The following is a 20,770-nucleotide window of genomic DNA, read 5'->3' on the forward strand; positions in this document are numbered from 1 at the left end:
TTGCCAAAGCTGTCCGTCCCTGAGAGAGGGATCGCTCCATACTGTGGTTCTCCCCAAGATTTCTTCTTTTCCCACTGGGTTTTTGGAGTTTTTTCTTGCCGGATGTGAGGGTCTAAGGCGGTGGTTGCTTCGTTTTGTCTTGTTACTGTGAATTTGACATATTAATATTATGCTTATTCACTGTTTTTATTTTTACCAACCAATGTAACATCTTGAAGCCTCTGAGGCAACTGTTGTTGTGATACTGGGCTATACAAAAACACATTGATTGATTGATTGATTGATTGTAGTAATGACATTCCACCACAGACCACCCAAATCCACTAAATCAAATCAAATCAAATCAAATCAAACTTTATTTGTATAGCACTTTTTCATATTAATAAAAACAACACAAAGTGCTGAACAGTAAAAAAGAAAAAACATTAATAAAAACAAGAATAAAAACCGCACCATCAATAAGTATACACCACATACACACACACACACACACACACACACACACACACACACAAACAGACGTACTCCCAATTCTTTCTGCACAGCAAAGCAGAGGAGACATGGCATGGCACTAAGCATCATGGGAAAACACTACCAGTGGGGCCGTTCACACCAGGAGAAGGCGAAGGTCACTAATACTGGGGCCCCAGCACTCGACCCCCGACCCCGTCAGACCACGGGGAACCCACACACCCAAGTGTGGAGACCCCCAGGCCAGCCGGGACCACAGGACTCGAGCACAGTGACCCCAGCAGAGGACTGGGACCAACTCCCGGTGTGAAAGACCCCCCTCAGAGTGAAGGACCCCCCTCAGGAAACACTGCAGTTAAGCAGCTAAAAACATAAAAAGACATGATACTGTAGCGGCCGTGGGGACCGCTGGGTGTGGCTACACGGGCCAGCCTGCTCCGGAGAGCCACCAGGCATTGTGGGTGGGAGTTATCCTGGACATTTGGGGGCTTATTTTATGGGCTATTTGAGTTACTGGTGTTATGTTCATGCTTATTTGTGTTATCTAGTTCTGCTTCACAGTTCTGTGTTTATTTTGTGTGTTTTGGGGCATCCTCTATTTTTCATTTTGGTCTCACCGTGAGTGAGAGGGTCACGGGGGGAAATGACCAAGTAGGGTGTGTGCCACTGTTTGATTCCTGTCCTGAGTGCTTGGTGACTTGTCACAATAAAAGCCCTGTGTTAATCTCAAATATTGTCGTCATTTCGCTGCCTACATCCGCTCCAAACGCTACAATACAAAGCTAATAAAAAATAAGTAAGATAAGATTACAAAGTAAAAAAGTAAAATAAGTTAGAAAAACATAATAAAAATAGAATAAATAAATTCGGATAAGTAGATTAAAAATAATAATGACCAAAAATAAAATGATGGATAAGAACTATAAAAGGTCAATTAAAAGCCTGATTAAAAAGGTGTGTTTTCAACCTCCCTTTAAAAATATCAACGGTCTCTGCGGTCCTGAGGTTCTCCGGCAGGCTGTTCCACAGGCGGGGCTGTAGTGGCCAAAAGCCGCCTCACCATGAGTCTTGGTTCTAGCTTTAGGAACACACAATAAGCTGCTGCCAGAGGACCTCAGGGCCCCGAGGGTGGATAGGGTAAAAACAGATCAGCTAAATAAGAAGGCGCAAGGCCATTAAGACATTTAAAAACTAATAAGAGAACTTTAAAATCCATCCTGAAGCGGACAGGGAGCCAATGCAGCGACTGGAAAGCCAGTGTAATGTGTCTCCGCCCCCTGGTCCCCGTCAGCATGGCAGCTGAGTTTTGTAGTAGTTGTAGGTTTGAAATGTTCTTTTTGGGAAGACCGGAGAGCAAAGCATTACAGTAATCTAATCTACAGGAGATAAAAGCTGCATTAGCACCTCTGTACTGGCCTGAGAGAGAAACGGGCGACTCTGGCTATATTCTTAAAAGAATACTCCGAAGATTTTGGACCCACGTCCTATCCCGATCATTTACAAAGTGAGATAAGCTCATAAATACCTTTTTTGTGTCCGTTTGTCCAGCCGCTGGCTCCCAGCTGTTAGCATCGTAGCTAGCTTAGCTCAACTGCTGGAGGTGAAGAGGAGACAGAGCCGGACTGACGAAAGTGGACAAAATCCTCCTTCCAGTGGTCCAGGGGACGGCGTGTGGTGACAGTGCTGCTTTTCAGCTGGAGTTATCGTAACCTGACGAAAGTCCTCAGCCCCCTCCGGTTCTGCATGTATCTTCTGTGTTCGTGCGGTTTTGCACGTCCGCCTATGCTTTGGAATAAACATGTTTTTATGCTGTGGTCCGGGAAGCAGGGTCAGGGTGACATGTTCTCATATCGTTATCGGTCGCTAACATGTTCGAAATGTGGGGGAACTCTTTCTTCCCACAGGTTGTTACGTCCGGTTCTCATAACAACGTATGGGAGTAGGGACAGGTGGAGAAAAAGGCGTTTGAGAACTCTTTTGCCTGGTCATCCTCCCTGGTTCATGTGAGATCTGGCCAATCTCGAGATGACACCACAAGGAGGGTCTGACAGGATAAAAGACGGCTCGCGCTCGTAGTCTAATTGGAGTCTTCCGTGGAGATGTACACTCGCTCGGATCGATGCAGTAAAGAGTTTCCCGCCTGGTCTGTTGGCTCCCCGGATCGTGCGTCGCGGTAAGGAACTATAACAATGTGTTGTTATGCTGCATATTGCTGTGTGATTGTGATACGCTGTGTTGCGGGGAATAAACTGACGCTTTTATTCTAGCATATCAGTGTCTTGTGTGTTCATTGTGTGCCGACCAAGACCGATCCTGTCTAAACATTCCACAAAGCACGTGAAGTAAATCTGAATGGTTATAAAACATTCTAAAAGACGTGTTTTCTTTTCAATCCGTTAAAATAACATTTTGATACACGGACCTGCATAAGCATAGTGCTCCGCGGAAGGATATACTGGCGCACAGCGGCTGAGTCTACGGCCGCTACTGCTGTGCTCCGGTATATCCTTCCGCGGAGCACTGCACATGCATAAAATAAAAGTTTTAAGCTCCAACACTAGTTTTACACACAAAATCTCCTGTCATTTACTGCTGACTTCTCTCCAGCATTCGTTAAATTTTGGACATAACCATAGACAGTCTTCCCCACTGCCTTGAAAACGACGGTGGTGAAGTACCTTTATCTTCTCCACATCTCTTACAGAGATCTGGGATGTGCATGCTGAATTTGTTCAGTTTTTCTGGAGCAATATAAAGACTCATTAGTCAACTAAATTGCAGTATTTTAAGACGTGTATTACATATCTGTGTTTGAGCTACCTTACAGGCTTTCTTCCACTGTTCATGGTTACCTCCTCCTGTAAGTCAGTTCTCCAAGCAAAAACTTTCGCATCAGCGGATTCAGAGGAGGATGCCATCAGCACGTCACATGCTTCAGATATTATGCCTTTGTTGTAAGGGTTTTTAGTTAGAAAATTTTCCAAGACAGACATAGAGGGAATATGTGTGAAATGGGGTATTTTCACAGCTTCACTACTTCCTGAAAATAGCTGTGCACATTCATTTCCTGTCTTACATTATTGGCCAAACTGATTAATCCAGGTGTGTCTGGTTTAGACTGCTGCAACAAGACACACCTGGATTAATCATTTTGGCCAACAATGCAAGACAGGAAATGAATGTGCACAGTTAATTTCAGGAAGTAGTGGAGCTGTGAAAATGGCCCATTACTTAGATGGGATCTGACAAAATTTCTCTATTGCAGATATTTGTAAAAGTGTTTACAGGGAATATTTAGAAACCAGTTGTTCAAAAGTTAGGAGTCTTCCATCACTTCCACAGACATCCCTCATTAATCCCACACCCCTGTCTGCCCATAAAGCCTCCCTTGTTTCTGCCTTGAACAAAGTTGTTGCCCCAAATTGGGCTGAATATAGAGAAGGCTGAGGCTTCCCTTAGGTAACTTTGGGTAGCATGCAAGACACGTATCATATTCTTCACTATTGGGTTGTACGTTATCTTTGTAGGTTTGTTGTATTTGTCAGAGTATAAGTAATTGGGGAGGGGCATTTGAAGAGACAACGCTTCAATAGATTTCCATGCGGGGGGCATTTTCCGGAGCATAGTAAAACATTATTGTTCTTAATTGGGTTGCCCAGTGATACCAGAGCATGTTAGGGCATTGAAGCCCTCCTCTGTCAAAAGGCAAATATAAGAGGGACAATCGGAGTCTGGGTATTGTTCCATAGGAATTTATTAAAAAGTTTTTTTAATTTTGGGGAAAAACTCTGATGAGGTGGCAGAGGGATATTATGAAATAGATACAGAAATTTGGGGACCACATTCATTTTTAATATATTAATTCTGCCAATCAATGAGATTTGGAGATTTGACTATCTTTCCACTGTTTTAGAAACACTTTCCATAATTGGGCTATAATTGCGTGATACTACATCTTCCAGTTTTGGTGTAGTTTCAATTCCAAGATAAGTGAAGTTATTCACATTTCTAAATGGACAAGTGCATTCAGGTGGGTTTGACGTCTCTTCAGAATTCAAAAGCATTATAGAGGACTTTGATTTATTTATTTTGCAGCGTTCAATATTACATTTAACTTTATTTTTACTGATATTTCACTTTAATTTGTATTTGCTCTGTGGTCTATTCTGTGTGGAGCAATGCTTTATAAGAAGATCACTGTGGGATTAAAACGTTATTACATTCTATAATAACAATAACAGGGTTATATTTCAGTTTATAGACTAATAATATATTAATTAACTGACACCGAACGACAAGAAACTAACAATAAACTTCAATCAACTGATCAATGAACGAGATTGATCGTTTTCGGAAGACGGTCGGCTGAGCGGCGGGGCTGTCGGTGACGTCCTCTCCGTGACGTCAGCGCGTCGGGCCGGACCTGCGTCGCGTCGGGTCGGGGACTGGTCGGAGATGAAGACAGAGACGGAGACAGGCATTTAACTGCGGCTCCAGGACTCCGAGCCCGGCCCCAGGACACCGAGCTCGGCTCGTTCACAGTACCGCTGCTCCGTGGCCTCCCTCCCAAGCGGATGTGGTGCGGGGAGCGGCGGACGTCGTGGTTTCATCGCAGGCAGAGTTCGGGAGGAGCAGTTTTCGGAGAGGGAAAACAACATGGCTGCGGCGGAGCTCGAATGGATCCCGGAGAGCCTGTACAACACCGCGATCTCCGCGGTGGTGGACAACTACAGCCGCTCCAGGAGGGACATCCGCTCGCTCCCGGAGAACATCCAGTTCGACGTGTACTATAAGGTGAGGGGGCCCGGGGGGAGCAGGTTATCGCCCAGTCAGCTCCACTTTCTGTGCCCAGCTTCTAACACTGCGGCTAACGCTAGCGTCCACAGCGGCATGCTAACGCTGGAAAGTCAACGTTTTACTGAAAATTCACCTGGAAAACTCAGCTTCTGGCTGCTGATCCACTGAGAAAAATCAGCTTTTTACTGCAGAGTCACTCTGAAACCCCCTGCCATGCCTCGTTTTACAGAATATTCCAGCTGTCTAGTCCATGAATTATTGGTTAATTACAGTTTAATGATGACATTGTTCCTACAGCTTATTACACCAGGCAGCATCTGGATGGTTTTCTGGAAACTTTCAGATGTGAGGGTCAGTGTCACCAGTAAAATGTTATTTATAGCTCAGGTAGTTTTCTTGATGAAACACACACACACACAGGCTTCTGACAACATGACATCTTTTTCTCTCATACAGTGCCTATTCAAGTTGTTTGTGTACTACTATCAGTCTAAGTCATGAGTTTATTCACTCGGAGAGCAAACCATCTGTTCTTACCTCTCACTACACCTGTGTTTCCAGTGTTTATCGGGATCATCCCGAGGTCCCCGGTCTTCACATAGTGTTGTGTAGTTGTGTACTGTTCAGCCTTGTTATGTTGAAAATGAAAACAAGCCCACCTGCAGTGTGGTGTGTGTCAGTCTTGTCCAGTGTGTGTTTACAGGTTGTGTAAGGCTTGATCACGTCAGGTCAGCCACCAGCTGTCTTGATAAGGAACCTGAAATCACCTTATGACCCAATCAGAGGAACAAAGGGAATGTAAAATGCTCAGCTGCTTTACCTCTGCACCCGTCACTGTCTACAGATGTCTGTTTTCACAGTTCTTATTCTTGGAGAGGCTGAGCGTGATCATGTATGAAACCCACAACTGCCTTTCCTTCTTCTTTTTGTGAAACAAAAAAACACCGTAATAAGGTCATGTTGAGCAGATCAGACCTTCCTCAGGACCTTCACCCCACCTCAGAGCTTCAGCTAAAGTTCACTGCAGCAGCAGAGAGGATGTGGATCAGGGAGATGCCTCTTTCCATCTTTATTTCTTATAATTTCAAATGGGTTTAACTTGTATAGAGCTTTCCCACTGCTTTAGCAACCCCAAAGACCTCAACCCTGTTTAATCACAGTCCCTTCCCCTCTTTACTATGAGTGTAACTACCATTCTGGTTATGTTCACTATTCAAGTCACAGCATGAGTCTTTGTCAATCACTTTGCATTACTTGAATCTGAGATTAATGTGTTTTTAACCAGGAAGGCTCTAGTACTGACACTAGCATTGGGTGCTATACTGCACAGACCACTTCTACTGGTGGAAAAAACCTCAGTGATACGACCTGGCGAGTGCTCTGCGGCGCCGTGCATCAGCTCCCGGAGTTCAAACCGAGCCCATATGGTGCCTCTGTCACAAACTGCCACTTTTATTACCAGAGCAGCTCAGCAACAAGTATTTCTGAAAACACTAGAGGAGAGAAACAAGTTGTGCAGTTGCTGAATCTGACCTTGTTTTGGTTCTGTGACAGCTGAGTTTAGATGGTTTGTAAGTTGGTTCTTCTGTTCCTGAGCCGGTTTCACGCTGGTTTGGGATCATTTCAGTTTCACTGTTGAATAAACTGATGAATGGGTGAAAGAAGAACAGAACAGAAATTTAACCCTCTGCAAATGTTGCTTGAAGCATTTCCCGTACGTTAAAGGGAACACCAGCAATACGAGCATGCAGCTCCAGCGTGAGAACCCTGGTGAAGCGTTTCCTGACAGCCGAGGACTCCAGAAGGCAACGCCAGTGAAAAGACTGCTGTTTACCCATCATGCTTTTCAACAGATCAATGCTGCCACTTGAAATGATCTGAAAATGTTCTCTTTACGCTCAAAGGTGTTTGCAGGCTAGCGAGAAGCTTTCAGGTGAAGACGTGACGGACGCAGAGGACTGGGAGAGGCAGTGGTGGTCAGACGAGGGGCATGATGGAGAACCCCCCTAAAAACACCACCCTCACTGTCACAGCTGTTGGTGCTGTGCTTTGGGGGAGTTTCTCTGCTGATAGAGGTCTCTGCAACTTTTAGAACAAAATCAGCTGTTCAGTAAACTCTCCATCAAATGAAAAGCATGTTTCAGTTTTAAAATGAAGAAGAGGCAGATGAGTCATTTTGTCCTGTTTCAGCAAGCTCTTTGAAGAAAACAGAAGGAGAGGAGTTCAGTAACGTCCTGCAGTGTGTGAAAACTAGGCGCGGTACGACTGCAGTGTGAAGCATTTCCAGTGTGTGTTGGAGGCACACAGGTGCCGCTTCATTTCAGGGTCGGATCAGTCATCACGGTCTCATTAACTTGTACCCAGATGATCGTCGGACCTTTTTGGAGTTTGCTGCAGTTTTGTGCACATCAAACCGTCACACTGCAGAATCTCCTGAGGTCTTCATTTCCAAATCGTTTGTGTCCACCTGAACTCCAGATTGCAGCGATAGCAATGTTCTGGATTTAAAAATACAAGTTGGTCATTTTTATGAAACCTCAGTCTTTTGGGGGGTTGGGCGGTGATGCTGCTGTCATCGAGAATAGGATTAGATTAGACAAGAGATGCAAAGTGCCTGGAAAGCATTGTGTGTGTCCTGTAGCCATGTGAGAGTCTCTGGTTCTCCCTGGCTGAGGAGCTTATCAGAAACACTCAGTTGATTTTCCTTCAGTGTGTGACCGTTATTCCAGGTCTTCCTCTCAGGGTGTTAAAACGTAGATAAAATGACTTTAAAATAGGTGGGATTTGCTTAAAACGCTTCAGGGGGACCTTTGACACTAAGAGCCACAGAACTTTCAGCTGAGATCATTTTTCCCCGTCGCCCTCCCTGACGTTGATTTAATTAAGACACAGGACAGAGTCAGTGAAATGTGTGAGCTCTGGAGGACTGGTGTGGAGAATGGATTGCTCGGAGTGGGAGAGCGTGAACACTTGTGATGTTTTGCAGGCTGCATGTCCTCGGGTGTGTCGTCGCTCTGTCGGCACGTTTTTCGGAATTTTCCTCGCAGCAGACAGCTCGGTGCTCGACCCGCTGCCGCTGTCCGGCAGCATAAAGCAGCTCTCTGTCCTTGTCTTCTCAGAAGTGGACGTGCAGCGTCAGGGGAAAGGCCGCTGAAAGTGACGAACACTGATTTGTGAACGTTGAGTGTCGATACAGTAACAGTACGGCGTGTACCTGCACCCGCTGTTCTGAGGTAGAGGGTGTGCTTTGAAAAGACATTTCTTCCATCTTTTTTCTTTTTTTGTCCGATATTTGGAAACAATTCCTTGTAATGCCACCTCCGACCTTTGACCTCCGACCACTTGCTCCCCCCCGTCACCCATTCTGATGTTTTATAGAAACCACACAGCTGCTTCTGGCCTCCGTTCAGTCCTGTGGAAACATTTTATATCCAGCTTGTTTTGGAAATGCAAGGACAAAGAAACCTCTAATTCTCTGGAGGATGTTAGGAGGAAGCCTGAAGTAACTCAGGGCCTGTTAACATGTTGACAATTTCAATTTAAAATGCAGAAATTTACCTGTGTTGAGTTGCAGCCCGTCTCTGTGTAGATGGCTGAAACACTGGTCCTGGTTCTGGTCCTGGTCCTAGTTCTGCGCTCCACAGCCGTAGTAAACGGTGGTTCTACACATGCTCAGTAGATGGACAATCGGAGCTGTGTTTTCCTCCAGAGAGTCATGACTCCTGGTCCAGGTTCTCCTGATCCTGGTGGTTTGAGTTGACAGTCACCGTAACAAGTTTTCAGGAAAAGAAGAGCCCCCCCCCCCCCCCCCCCAGCCGGTGTCTTCAGTGGGAGCGTGGTGTGAAACGGAGCCTGAGGCTGCTCGACCAAACTGACGTGGTGGAGCCGGGAGCCACAGTGTGACACGTTTTTCACGTTGGGTCGACCTACTTTTGGGTGGAGCCGGGGCCGAATCGAGGAGGAGGTCCGAGGTCGGTACCGGCTCCATCTAGATGCGGTGAGAACACGGTCGCTCCCTGGGTCGAGCCAGCGTTCCTCGTTTGCCTCACTTTTGTCCGTGTGAGGCTTCCGTAACGCACGACACGAAGTGTTATTCTGAGCGCACACCCTCTGCAGTCCGCTGGAGGAGGTTGCCAGATCTATCGCTCTCCCCGTAAACAATTTGAAATCCGTTTAACTCAATAGAAAGCAGCCCAAACCGCCATCTTGGTTGAAAATGCACGTCAAAACCGTATTCTTATAATAATAAAAACACGTCATAAACACATAATCATTTCATCGACCCGTCCGACGTGTTCAAAAAAGACGCTTGATTTGGCCGAAACCCGCCCAACCTGGCAGAACAGAGCCGCTCCGGTCACAGAGCTGTTTTGTGCCATTTTGGTGTCGTTCGACTTTCCTGCAGTAACAATGTACAAAAGTGTTCATTCTTCTAATGCGTATAATGACTACGTCACATTGTTTGTTCTGTATTCGACCAGAAGAAGCAAAAAAAAAAAAAAAATAGAATATTAAGGCAAATACACGACACATATTTTATTTTGAAATCGCTTATTTTGGAACAAGTATCGCGCTTCCTTCCGGCACCCGACTTGCCTGGATTGGTTTGACGCCCTTTTGGTTCGACGGTGAGAACACGATTCAGTTATTTATGAGGAGGCTGATTTACAAATTCACACTTCCAAAAAGGGGTCCTGGCTCCACCCAGCTCGGTGTGAACATGCCCTCAGCCCTTCCTGTTCTTTACTGATGGGTTTTCAGGAGCTTGCTGATGGGTGTGCTCAGATTAAAGTGTGTTGAAGTGAGCGTTGCTGTCGGTACTGCTGCAGATGCAGGACACACAGGAGAATGGAATTCCCTCTCACTTGTCCTCCCACGGTGCACTTGTGCATTTACTCCAAAACAACAGGATAGAAAAGTAGGAAATGGAAAAAGCAAACATAAATACTGACCCACAGTGTGCAGCACAGTGCCTCTACAGCGGAGACGTGCAGTGCTGCCGGCAGCCTCGGGGTCTTTTTGTCCATGTATGAAGGTGCGTAGACCTGACCGGGGTCACTTGCAGCAGGGAGAGATGTGAACCCTGCTGGACGGCGGGACGCCACTGCTCCTGACCTTTTACCTCTCCGTTCCAGACTGCGGTCAGGAAGCTGAGGATGATTTCATCTTTCTGTCCACGGCCTCTCTCCGTGCTCCACGGTTGCTTTGTGGTGCTGTTTTGCCCGTTACTGCTGAAGCCGTGCATTCACACCTCCGGCAGCGTCCTTCTGACCCTCATATGAAGACAACTTGTCTGAAAACGAAAAGCAGTTTGACAAACCGTTTATCCAGAGTCATCTGAAGCCTGTCGTCTGGAGGCCAGCAGTTAGCAGAGATGGGGACTCCGGTCGCACTCAGACTTCAGACTTGACTTGAACTCATGTTTTTTTGTTTTTGTTTTTTTGGCGTTAAAGCCCAACGGTCCCGAGGTCCAGCACCGGTCTGCACCAGTTCGATATGTGTAAAAAGTTAGGAAAGTGCTGTGGGGATGCGCTCTTTCAGTTGTTTCTAAAACAAAAAGTCCACTCCAAGATCACTCCAAGGTCACTGTGACATTAAAACAATTAGCTTTATGACAACTTTTAACAATTATACAGTCTCTGTGATATATTTGATAATTTAGATTCTGAAAATGCCCATTTTACTTCATTGTGATTTTCTGCAACATGTTGCACATTGGGGTTTTTTTCATAATGTAAAGAGGATTTTGTATATTCCCGCTGATATATTATATACCCCTTTCCCACTGCAACTAGCGGGTCGTCCCGTGTCTGCGACCCGCTAACTATCGCCTTTTTAGACGCCTTTCCCACCGCCTGCTGACGCGTCTCACCTCCTGCTGGCGAGCCGCATCGCTGCGTTTTCCCGCACTGATGGTGTCCCACGTTGATGACATCATCAGCATGACAGAGCAAAACGAAAGTAAACAATGCAGCGGAAAACAGTCCCTGTTACCTGTAGACGAATCTCCTCTTCCCCACGGATCAGGGGAAGCTCTCTGGTCTCGCCATCTTGCCATTTCTGGGTCGTCTGGACGAAGGAAATCTCACGCTGTGTCCACAAACAACAACTAGCACGCTAACTTAGCCGCGCTGCGTCGACGTCATCATGTAAGTCCCTCCCACTAAAAGCCGGTAGAAAGCTGACCCGGGAATTTACCGGGTCGATTGCAGGGTGAACGACCCGGGTCGAAATCCCGGGTCAAACCTTTTCCTACTGCCACAACTTAGCGGGTTTAAACGGGTTTTTTGGCCAGTGGGAAAGGGGTATTAAAATGTTTTTGTACTATTTTATCCTGGTATATGCTTCTCTTTGTTTTGTTTTTCAATAATTGACACTTCCTGTAGTCTGTTGTTGGAATGAACATACTTCAATTGGACGCTGAATGTTACAGTTCAGCAGAGGCGTCACTGGGGTTTAAGGACGGGGGCCTCAGCCCCCAGGAGATGCACACGATGTGAGCGAACGAAGCACATGAGCACAAAACCTCACAAACTAACAAACACTGAGAAATCATTCAGTATTTTTTCTTTATTTTTTAAATACAACACAACCGCAGTCATAGGTTTGCACAATGGCAGCATGTTTACAGCAGCAGTTCTCAAACTGGACCTCCAGGAGTCCGTGAGCCATAGCTTGAGGATCCCTGAAAAAATGTCAAACAAATGAAAAATGGATGAATAACCATGTTGAATCAGTAAAGCTGTACACGAGTAGCAATACACCAATGAAACTGATAAAGCAGTGGCTGATAGTCAAGGGGTTGCTTCATGCAGGCCGTCCTTTTTCCCTTTAGTTTATCAACATTTGGAGGAGAGACATGAGAGATTGATTTTTTTAGAGACTTGAGACTTGACTTGGACTTGCAAACAAAGCCTTGTGAACATCTGTCATGTAGCATCGAGCCTGCAGTGTGTATTCAGACCGAACATCCTCCACAAGCTCCCTGAAGCCTCGTGAACTGCGAGCTTATCTGCCAGGGTCAGTGTGGCGGGCCGCCGTGTTATCTCATCTGAGCAGAGTGAGAAGATTCTGGTCCTGGCGCAGCCCACAACACGCTGCCTTGTTTTCATTCTTTGGGTGAAATTTCTGCCGGCGCTGGCTGGTTTAGTGGGACGACCCCAGGCCTGCTGCACTCTGCTTGGTTAGAGATCTTGTAGTTTGACACCAGTCTCGTTGCCCTCCTCATAAACCCGCTTCACTTGTGCTGCGGTGCTTTCTTTGTTTGTCTTAACTCCTTTGTCTAAATCAGGGGCTGCTGCTGCTGCTCCTACAGCTGTTGCCAGTGTGCTGATGAACCGTGCAGAATGATTCGTCCGTGCTGACGCTCTCCCCTGCCTCTGTGTTTCAGCTTTACCAGCAGGGCCGGCTCTGCCAGCTGGGCGGCGAGTTCTGCGAGCTGGAGGTGTTCGCTAAAGTGCTGCGGGCCTCGGATAAAAGGTGAGTCGACATTCTGCAGAGCCTTGTGGCAAGCACAGCTTGTGAATCGGCCGTGCTGGAAGGAGGAAACGTCTGAGACGTGCTGGGCAGGGGGCCGAGGACCAGGGATTGGGAAACACTGCACTGAACTTAAAAGCCTTTACCAAGCACGCCTCCTGAGGCTCATCCCGTGTTCAATGAGAAGAATTGAGCAAATTTTATGGATTTACTGTCTCAATGCACGTCAGTGTGTCTGACTGGTGGGGAGAATGTGAGGCTCTAGCCCGGGTCGAGGCTCTTGAAGAAGTTTGACCTTTCACCCACAGAGCCAGTGGAGTTCCTCTGCAGTTCTCTGAAAAGCTGTAAATATCATCGTCATCATCATCATCATCATCTCTCTGTTGAAACATCTGATCTGATAGACCAGATAGAGGCTTCAGCCGTCCTTTTTCCCATCATGCACTTCCTGTCCCCTGACTTCTCGCCACTGAGTCATCACTCTGAGCCAGTGGCTGTGATGTTGCCACCTGAACGGGAGACTTATTACACTTGTTAACAATGTATTTCAGCAGGAGCAGCTCCTTCCAGAGGCTCCTGGCTCCAGGTTCAGTCCGGACTCGCAGTCCGTCACTGTCAATGTTCACAATAGTAGCAGAAGATTCCAGTCCTCCTCCTCGTCATGTGGTCTTGGCCTTGAGAGCGGTGGGGATTTTCCATTGATCCATGGATTAACCCAATTTTGAAATTCAAATCTAAATGTGTTGAAAAACGTTTTGAGGGTGAGGAACCTGAATTTTACCGCTGTTGTCGAGTTTAGATTAGCATTAAAATGTTGTGCTCCTGTCCCTCAACCAGGCAGTGAGTGCTGTCTCAGCCACAGATTGTGATTGTGACCAATGAGAATGTCCGTCTCAGTTGACGCCCAGTCAGCCTCGGGGAGCTCAGCTCGTTGAGTTTCAGACCGTTGACAAGATTTTCTGTGGAAACAGTTTTTATCAGGATATCAAGAAGCGTCGGTGACGTCAAGAGCCATGTTTGGCAGAGAACAGCTGCGAGGAAGAGCCGCAGTGAGGCTAAAACTGGGGGAAAGATGTCTGAGATCAGCCAGACGCTCGGACAGTGTGTGAAGAAATGCGATGTGCCTGGAGTGTGTTTCCCGTGGCGCTGTGGTGGCTGTGCAGCTCTGTCAGATCATTCAGCAAACAACACATTATTCTACTCTCACCTGAGTTTCAGTCAGGGCCTGGTGGCGCTCTCAGCTGACTGGGTCTTCCTTCCTTGTTTCATTCATATTTACTCGAGTCATGTCAAGTGTTGAGAGCATATTCCACATGTCAGTAACAGAATAATGACGTGCCCCCCCCCCCCCCCCCCCCCCCCCCCCCGTGCAGACACCTCCTGCACCACTGTTTCCAGGCCCTCATGGACCACGGTGTCAAGGTGGCCTCGGTTCTGGCAAACTCCTTCAGCCGCCGCTGTTCCTACATCGCCGAGTCGGACGCCCACGTCAAGGAGAAGGCCATCCAGTTTGGCTTTGTGCTGGGTGAGCAGAGCAGCCAGCCGCCCCCGGCCCCCGGGGGGGTTGGACTGACGTGACGGCCTGCGCTGCGCTACACGATGCTGACTGCCTGGGCCTCCTCTCCGGTTGCAGGGGGCTTCTTGTCGGACGCGGGCTGGTATGGAGATGCTGAGAAGGTGTTCCTGTCGTGCCTGCAGCTGTGCACGCTCCACAGTGAGATCCTGCACTGCTTCCGCGCCGTGGAGTGCTGCGTCAGGTCAGTGGATCGCTCTGTGCTCACTGCTGGACCATGGAGGGTTTAGATGTTTCACACTGTATCAGAAATGAGTTTAATAACCACACCGCAGAGTCTTATCTAAGCGTGTTTCAATCAGGCATCCAGCAAAACCACTTTTTTAAGACCAGTATTAACCCTTTAGATATTTGCCAATAACTGACGAATATCATTATTAAACGTCAGAAAGCCGAATCTATACTACTTTTTTTTTTACTTATTTTTTATTTTGAACATTCAACGTACATACATCAACAACTTGCCACAGTCATTACCGTGTTCACTCTCAACAATTCCTTCATTGAAATATCTTTTTCTTTTTTCTTGTTTAATGAAAGTAGGAAAGTAAATAACATAAAAAAGAAGGTCTGAATAAATGAATAGATAAGCATATCATCTTCACAGCAACCAATAAAAAACAAATTAATAAATAAATAAACAAATTAACACGTAAATAGATGATAATGAAAGGGGATCCAACAATCAGATGGAGCTTCAATGACCCACACATTTGCGTATCAAGAAGTCAAGACTTAGGGATGCTCATCCTACTTCATTGCAATATCAGAGGCATCACAGGCTTCCATCTCTTCAAAAAATGTTCTTTTTGCAATCTAACAGCATATGTAATTTTTTCCATTTCATAGATCTCCCATACTTTTCGGATCCAGTCATTATTATGATGGGGATTCTGTTTTCAACCATCTAAATGTAAAACACTTCATTGCTGCAGCCAGTAGGATTTGTAACAAATATGCATTATCTCGACCTGTGATCCCCTCCGGTATTCCACCAAGACGGACCACTGTGGGTTCCTTTGCTATTTCACAATGAAACATTTCCTTTAAAGCATCGAAGATCTCCTTCCAATAATCCTCTAATTTTGGGCATGACCACAGTATATGAGTATGGTTACCTATGTGCTGACCACAAAGCCTCCAACATTTGTCTGACCCTCTTTGATTCCATTTGACAGTTATTTGCGGGTTTCGAAAATACCTTGTTATAATTTTCCACCTAAATTCTCTCCAAATATTAGAACTTGTTACTAAATGTGCTTCCTCACAACCCCGTGTCCAAGTTTCAGTCGAAATATTGGTCCCAAATTCAGTCTCCCATTTGTCTTTAATATGTGAGGTATTATTTGAATCCACTGACAAAAATATTGTGTGTACTTTAGAGAGCACGCGTTTAATATTACCCTTCGATTGCAAGTCCTGGAGATGCACCTCAAACTCGGAGGGATTCCTAACCCTCTCATATTCTGATGTGTCTTCAGAAAATGTCTCAGTTGCAGGTATCTAGAGAAGTCCGTTTGTGGAAGTTTAAAGTCGTGTTTAAGCTGTTCAAAGGATTTAAGGTCCCCTTTAGTGAACAATTGGTGCATATATCTAAGACCTCGTCGAGACCAATTTTTGAAACCCATATACTCCATTTTTTCACAGAAACGGACACAAATGCATGCAAGTGACCCAGAGATGGAGTAAATGCCAGGTTTCAGTGATAAGCACAGAGATGCCTGTGATTGTGGAAGCAAGCTGTTATCTGACAGTGAGCTGTTTATAGAAGGAAAGCATTATTTCTGAAGGAACAGCAAGAGAAACGGGCTTGAGGGAAGCATTCAGGACGTAAACTATATTTTAAACCACAGATTTATACAACTGTGCCATGGTTCTTGGTTCATGTTGTTGGACTTCTGAAAGCAGTGCAGCAGTTTGTCTTCCTGCAGCCTTTTACAGTTTGATGGGAATCTAGCAGTAAATACTGGCTCCATCACACACACACACCCACACACACACACACACACACACACACACACACACACACACACACACACACACACACACACACACACACACACACACACACACACACACACACACACACACACACCCACACCCCTCTCCTGTCTCCGCAGGCTGCTTCATGTCCGTAACGGCAACTGCAAATACCACCTGGGGGAGGAGACCTTCAAGCTTGCTCAGTCTTACATGGACAAACTAGCCAAACATGGCCACCAGGCCAACAAGGCGGCGCTGTACGGCGAGCTCTGTGCCTTGCTCTTTGCCAAAAGCCACTATGATGAGGTACGAGTCTTCAGCTACAACCTTTCACTGTTGCTGCTGTTTGATTGTGAATTCTACAGTCGCTCCCTAACAGCCAGTCATTCTACAGTCGCTCCCTAACAGCCAGTCATTCTACAGTCGCTCACTAACAGCTGGTTATTCTACAGTCAGTCACTGACAGCCGGTCACTCTACAGTCGCTGCTGACAGCCGGTCACTCTACAGTCGCTGCTGACAGCCGGTCACTCTACAGTCGCTGCTGACAGCCGGTCACTCTACAGTCAGTCACTGACAGCCGGTCACTGTACAGTCGCTGCTGACAGCCGGTCACTCTACAGTCAGTCACTGACAGCCGGTCACTGTACAGTCGCTGCTGACAGCCGGTCACTGTACAGTCAGTCACTGACAGCCGGTCACTCTACAGTCAGTCACTGACAGCCGGTCACTCTACAGTCGCTGCTGACAGCCGGTCACTGTACAGTCGCTGCTGACAGCCGGTCACTCTACAGTCGCTGCTGACAGCCGGTCACTCTACAGTCGCTGCTGACAGCCGGTCACTCTACAGTCGCTGCTGACAGCCGGTCACTCTACAGTCGCCTGCTAACTAGGGATGGGAATTTCGACAAATTTCCCTGCCGACTAGTCGCAAATTTTATTTGCGACTCGTCGACTAGTCTATAAGCAAGAAAACCTGCAACTTAATACCCATATTTAATTAAAAATGTGAGCGGAGCTGTGCAGGCACGGAGCGGCGTGGAGCAGTGTGGTGCCTGCATGCGGTGTCGGACGCGGGGAGAGTTGTGGAGCGGTGCAGCGCGGCGTTTTTTTACGACGTCTTAAGGATCAGACGCGTTGGATTAGTGGCGAATTGTGACTCCTTTGGCTTTCCATATGCATGCCGTGTCGGACGGGGGGAGAGTTGTGGAGTTGTGGAGCGTTGCAGCGCGGTGACCAACACGCAACGCACACCCGCGCGGACATGTGAAGCATGGACGGGCCATGCAGCGTTTAACCGACTAGTAAAATACTAAACGTTTAATAAATGAGTAGGCGGTTAAACGATTAAACAATTAGCCATGCACATCCCTATTGCTAACAGCTGGTTATTCTACAGTCGCTCACTAACAGCTGGTTATTCTACAGTCGCTCACTAACAGCTGGTTATTCTACAGTCGCTCGCTAACAGCTGGTTATTCTACAGTCGCTCACTAACAGCTGGTTATTCTACAGTCGCTAACAGCCGGTCACTCTACAGTCAGACACAGTTCTCTCTCTGTCACATGAAATTAACCTGTTTGAAGCTGATGAGAGGGTGTGGTGAGTGTGAAGTGACTGACGGTGTGCAGCTGTACAGCCGGAGGACACAGGTCCTGATGGCGGGTGTTTCCTCCGCCTGCAGGCTTACCGGTGGTGTATAGAAGCTATGAAGGAAATCACTCCGGGGCTGCCTGTCAAAGTCGTGGTGGACGTCCTGCGTCAAGCCTCCAAGGTACCGTCGCCTCGGCTGAGTCGGGGACGGGGGAACGTGCTGTTGTTGACCGATTGTCCTCCCTGCAGGCCTGTGTGGTGAAACGGGAGTTCCGGAAAGCTGAACAGCTGATCAAACACGCCGTCTTTCTAGCGAGGTAACCTGCCGTCTGTCTCCGGCGGCGTCTCGCTGCCTCTGTTGTTCTGGATTCTCATGTCAGCTTGTGTGTCTTGCAGAGAACATTTTGGACACAAACACCCCAAGTACTCGGACACGCTGCTAGATTACGGGTTTTACCTTTTAAACGTAGACAACATTTGCCAGTCAGTTGCTATTTACCAGGTGAGTGGGGCGGCGGGCGGCCCGTCTGCGGCGGCGTGGCTCCGGCTCACCCCCGTGTGCTCGGTTCTCGGTTCTCAGACGGCCCTGGACATCCGGCAGTCCGTGTTTGGGGGGAAGAACATCCACGTGGCCACGGCTCACGAAGACCTGGCGTACTCCTCATACGTGCACCAGTACAGCTCCGGGAAGTTTGACAACGCTCTGTGAGTACCGGATTCCCCCCCGTCTCGCCGCTGGACCGGTTTCCCGCGCTCACGCCGGCTGTCCGTCCCTCAGGTTCCACGCAGAACGTGCCATAGACATCATCACTCACATTCTGCCTGAGGACCATCTGCTGCTGGCCTCCTCCAAGAGGGTCAAAGGTGAGGAACTCCTAACTTCCGTCCCGTGACAACGGTCCTCAGAGTCACTGAAGGCACGGCTTTCTCTAAACGCTCTGCCTCTGTTGTCATGGAAACAGCAGAGACACACCAAGGCTTCAGGAATTACAGAAGCACACAGCTCCACCTAGTGGCTCAACATGAGATCTGTGGTTTTCTTTCTTTCTGCCTTTGACGTGAAGCCGTTCTGCTTGAATTCACCTTGAGCTTCAGTGGCAGCCGCTGCTCTCTGACGCTGTCCGTCGCTTCCTCAGCCCTGATCCTGGAGGAAATCGCCATCGACTGTCACAACAAGGAGACGGAGGAGCGCCTCCTGCAGGAGGCTCACGACCTGCACCTGTCCTCGCTGCAGCTGGCCAAGAAGGCCTTCGGAGAGTTCAACGTCCAGACGGCCAAACACTACGGCAACCTGGGCCGGCTCTACCAGTCCATGAGGAAGTTCAAGGTCGGCACGCCCACACTGATCCGTGGGAGGAGGGTTCACCGGCCTCGGCGAAGGAAAACTTCACTGTGTGTGTGTGTGTGTGTGTGTGTGTGTCAGGAGGCGGAGGAGATGCACGTCAAAGCGATCCAGATCAAGGAGCAGCTGCTGGGCCACGAGGACTACGAGGTGGCCCTGTCCGTGGGCCACCTGGCCTCCCTCTACAACTACGACATGAACCAGTACGAAGACGCAGAGAGGCTGTACCTGCGCTCCATCGCCATCGGTGAGCACACACAGACACACACACACACACACACACACACACACACCCGTCCAGTCCGCTGACCGGCTGTGTCCACAGGGAAGAAGCTGTTCGGGGAGGGCTACAGCGGCCTGGAGTACGACTACCGGGGCCTCATCAAGCTCTACAACTCGGTGGGGAACTACGAGAAGGTGTTCGAGTACCACAACGTGCTGTCCAACTGGAACCGGCTGAGGGACCGGCAGTTCGCCGTGGCCGACGCCCTGGAGGACGTCAACACCACGCCGCAGCAGACCCAGGAGGTGGTGCAGGCCTTCCTGCTGGCCCAGAGCCTCGGCCCCAGCCGGCCCTGCCTGGGCTGATCCATGAGGGAAACTCCACAAGGAGAAGAAGAAGAAGAAACAGAGCTGTGGGTGTAAACATGGCAAAGACATGAGAACAGCCCAGAGCTGACAGGGACAGCGTCAGACACACACACACACACACACACACACACACACACACACACACACACACGTAGTCATGAAGTAAACTGCTAGAGAAGACACCTCATCAGCACACTCTCACTGCGTTAGGGCTGGGGGGGTGAGCCCCTCCCTCCCCCTCCCTCCCTCCTCCTCCTCCTCCGACTCGCCTTCATCTTCTGTTTGGGATCAGAGGAACTGGGTTTTTTGTTTTGTTTTGTTTTTTTTTTAATTCAAATCGTTGCTCTGCACGCCATGAGACTCACTGTGGATCAACCCCCCCCCCCCCCCCCCCCCACACACACACACACACACACACACATATACACATCTGTGAACTCCTTCAGCCCCCCTGCTGGGTGGAGGGCGGGGCGGAGGCCTCGTGTCTGTGACGTTGTACAGTAACATTAGATTGTACACCTTCTTTGCGGTGGCGTGGACGGTGTTGAACTGTGGGGGGCGGGGTGGGGAGGGGAGGGGAGGGGAGGGGGGGGTAAACAGTGGAATGTGTTGAACCAGTGGGGATGTTGTTACACACAAGCTTCACAGCTCCTTTTCAATTCATTTTATCTCGTTTTTTTTCAGCGTAGTACTGACATAGCATAATTAAAATGCCAATAATTTATATGCAAACATGGATGTTGAGCTTTTGTGTGTGTGTTTGTGTGTGTGTGTGTGTGTGAGAGAGAGAGAGAGAGTGTGTGTGTGAGAGAGATTGTGTGTGAGAGAGAGTGTGTGAGAGACTATGGTTCCTGCTGCAGCAGCTGCTCAGAGAGAACCTCACTGAAGAAACACTAATGATTCTTTTCTGTGCCATCGATACAAACACGTCTCAAAATGAAGCTC

General features: G+C 48.0%; 1 protein-coding gene across 1 annotated transcript; it reads left to right on the plus strand.

Annotated features, from left to right (window-relative positions):
* The first annotated feature begins 4,893 nt into the window (after positions 1-4,893).
* Positions 4,894-20,559, plus strand: appbp2 (amyloid beta precursor protein (cytoplasmic tail) binding protein 2). Its single transcript, XM_030108037.1, has 13 exons — positions 4,894-5,265; positions 12,659-12,747; positions 14,118-14,269; positions 14,378-14,501; positions 16,438-16,606; positions 17,984-18,073; positions 18,142-18,209; positions 18,289-18,394; positions 18,473-18,597; positions 18,671-18,756; positions 19,029-19,219; positions 19,316-19,481; positions 19,560-20,559. The coding sequence occupies exons 1-13, from the start codon at positions 5,128-5,130 to the stop codon at positions 19,820-19,822; spliced, it is 1,767 nt and encodes a 588-aa protein (XP_029963897.1). The 5' UTR covers positions 4,894-5,127; the 3' UTR covers positions 19,823-20,559.
* Positions 20,560-20,770: the final 211 nt, after the last annotated feature.

Source organism: Salarias fasciatus, chromosome 14, assembly GCF_902148845.1.
Source record: "Salarias fasciatus chromosome 14, fSalaFa1.1, whole genome shotgun sequence".
NCBI lineage: Eukaryota > Metazoa > Chordata > Actinopteri > Blenniiformes > Blenniidae > Salarias > Salarias fasciatus.

What these genes read in the sequence shown, in the direction of transcription:
- appbp2 (XM_030108037.1), top strand. Translation starts at nt 5,128, where the DNA reads ATGGCTGCGGCGGAGCTCGAATGGATCCCGGAGAGCCTGTACAACACC. An exon ending in CCAAAAGCCACTATGATGAG is followed by an intron (nt 16,607 to 17,983) that starts GTACGAGTCTTC and finishes CTCCGCCTGCAG; the next exon opens with GCTTACCGGTGGTGTATAGA. An exon ending in GGGAAGTTTGACAACGCTCT is followed by an intron (nt 18,598 to 18,670) that starts GTGAGTACCGGA and finishes TCCGTCCCTCAG; the next exon opens with GTTCCACGCAGAACGTGCCA.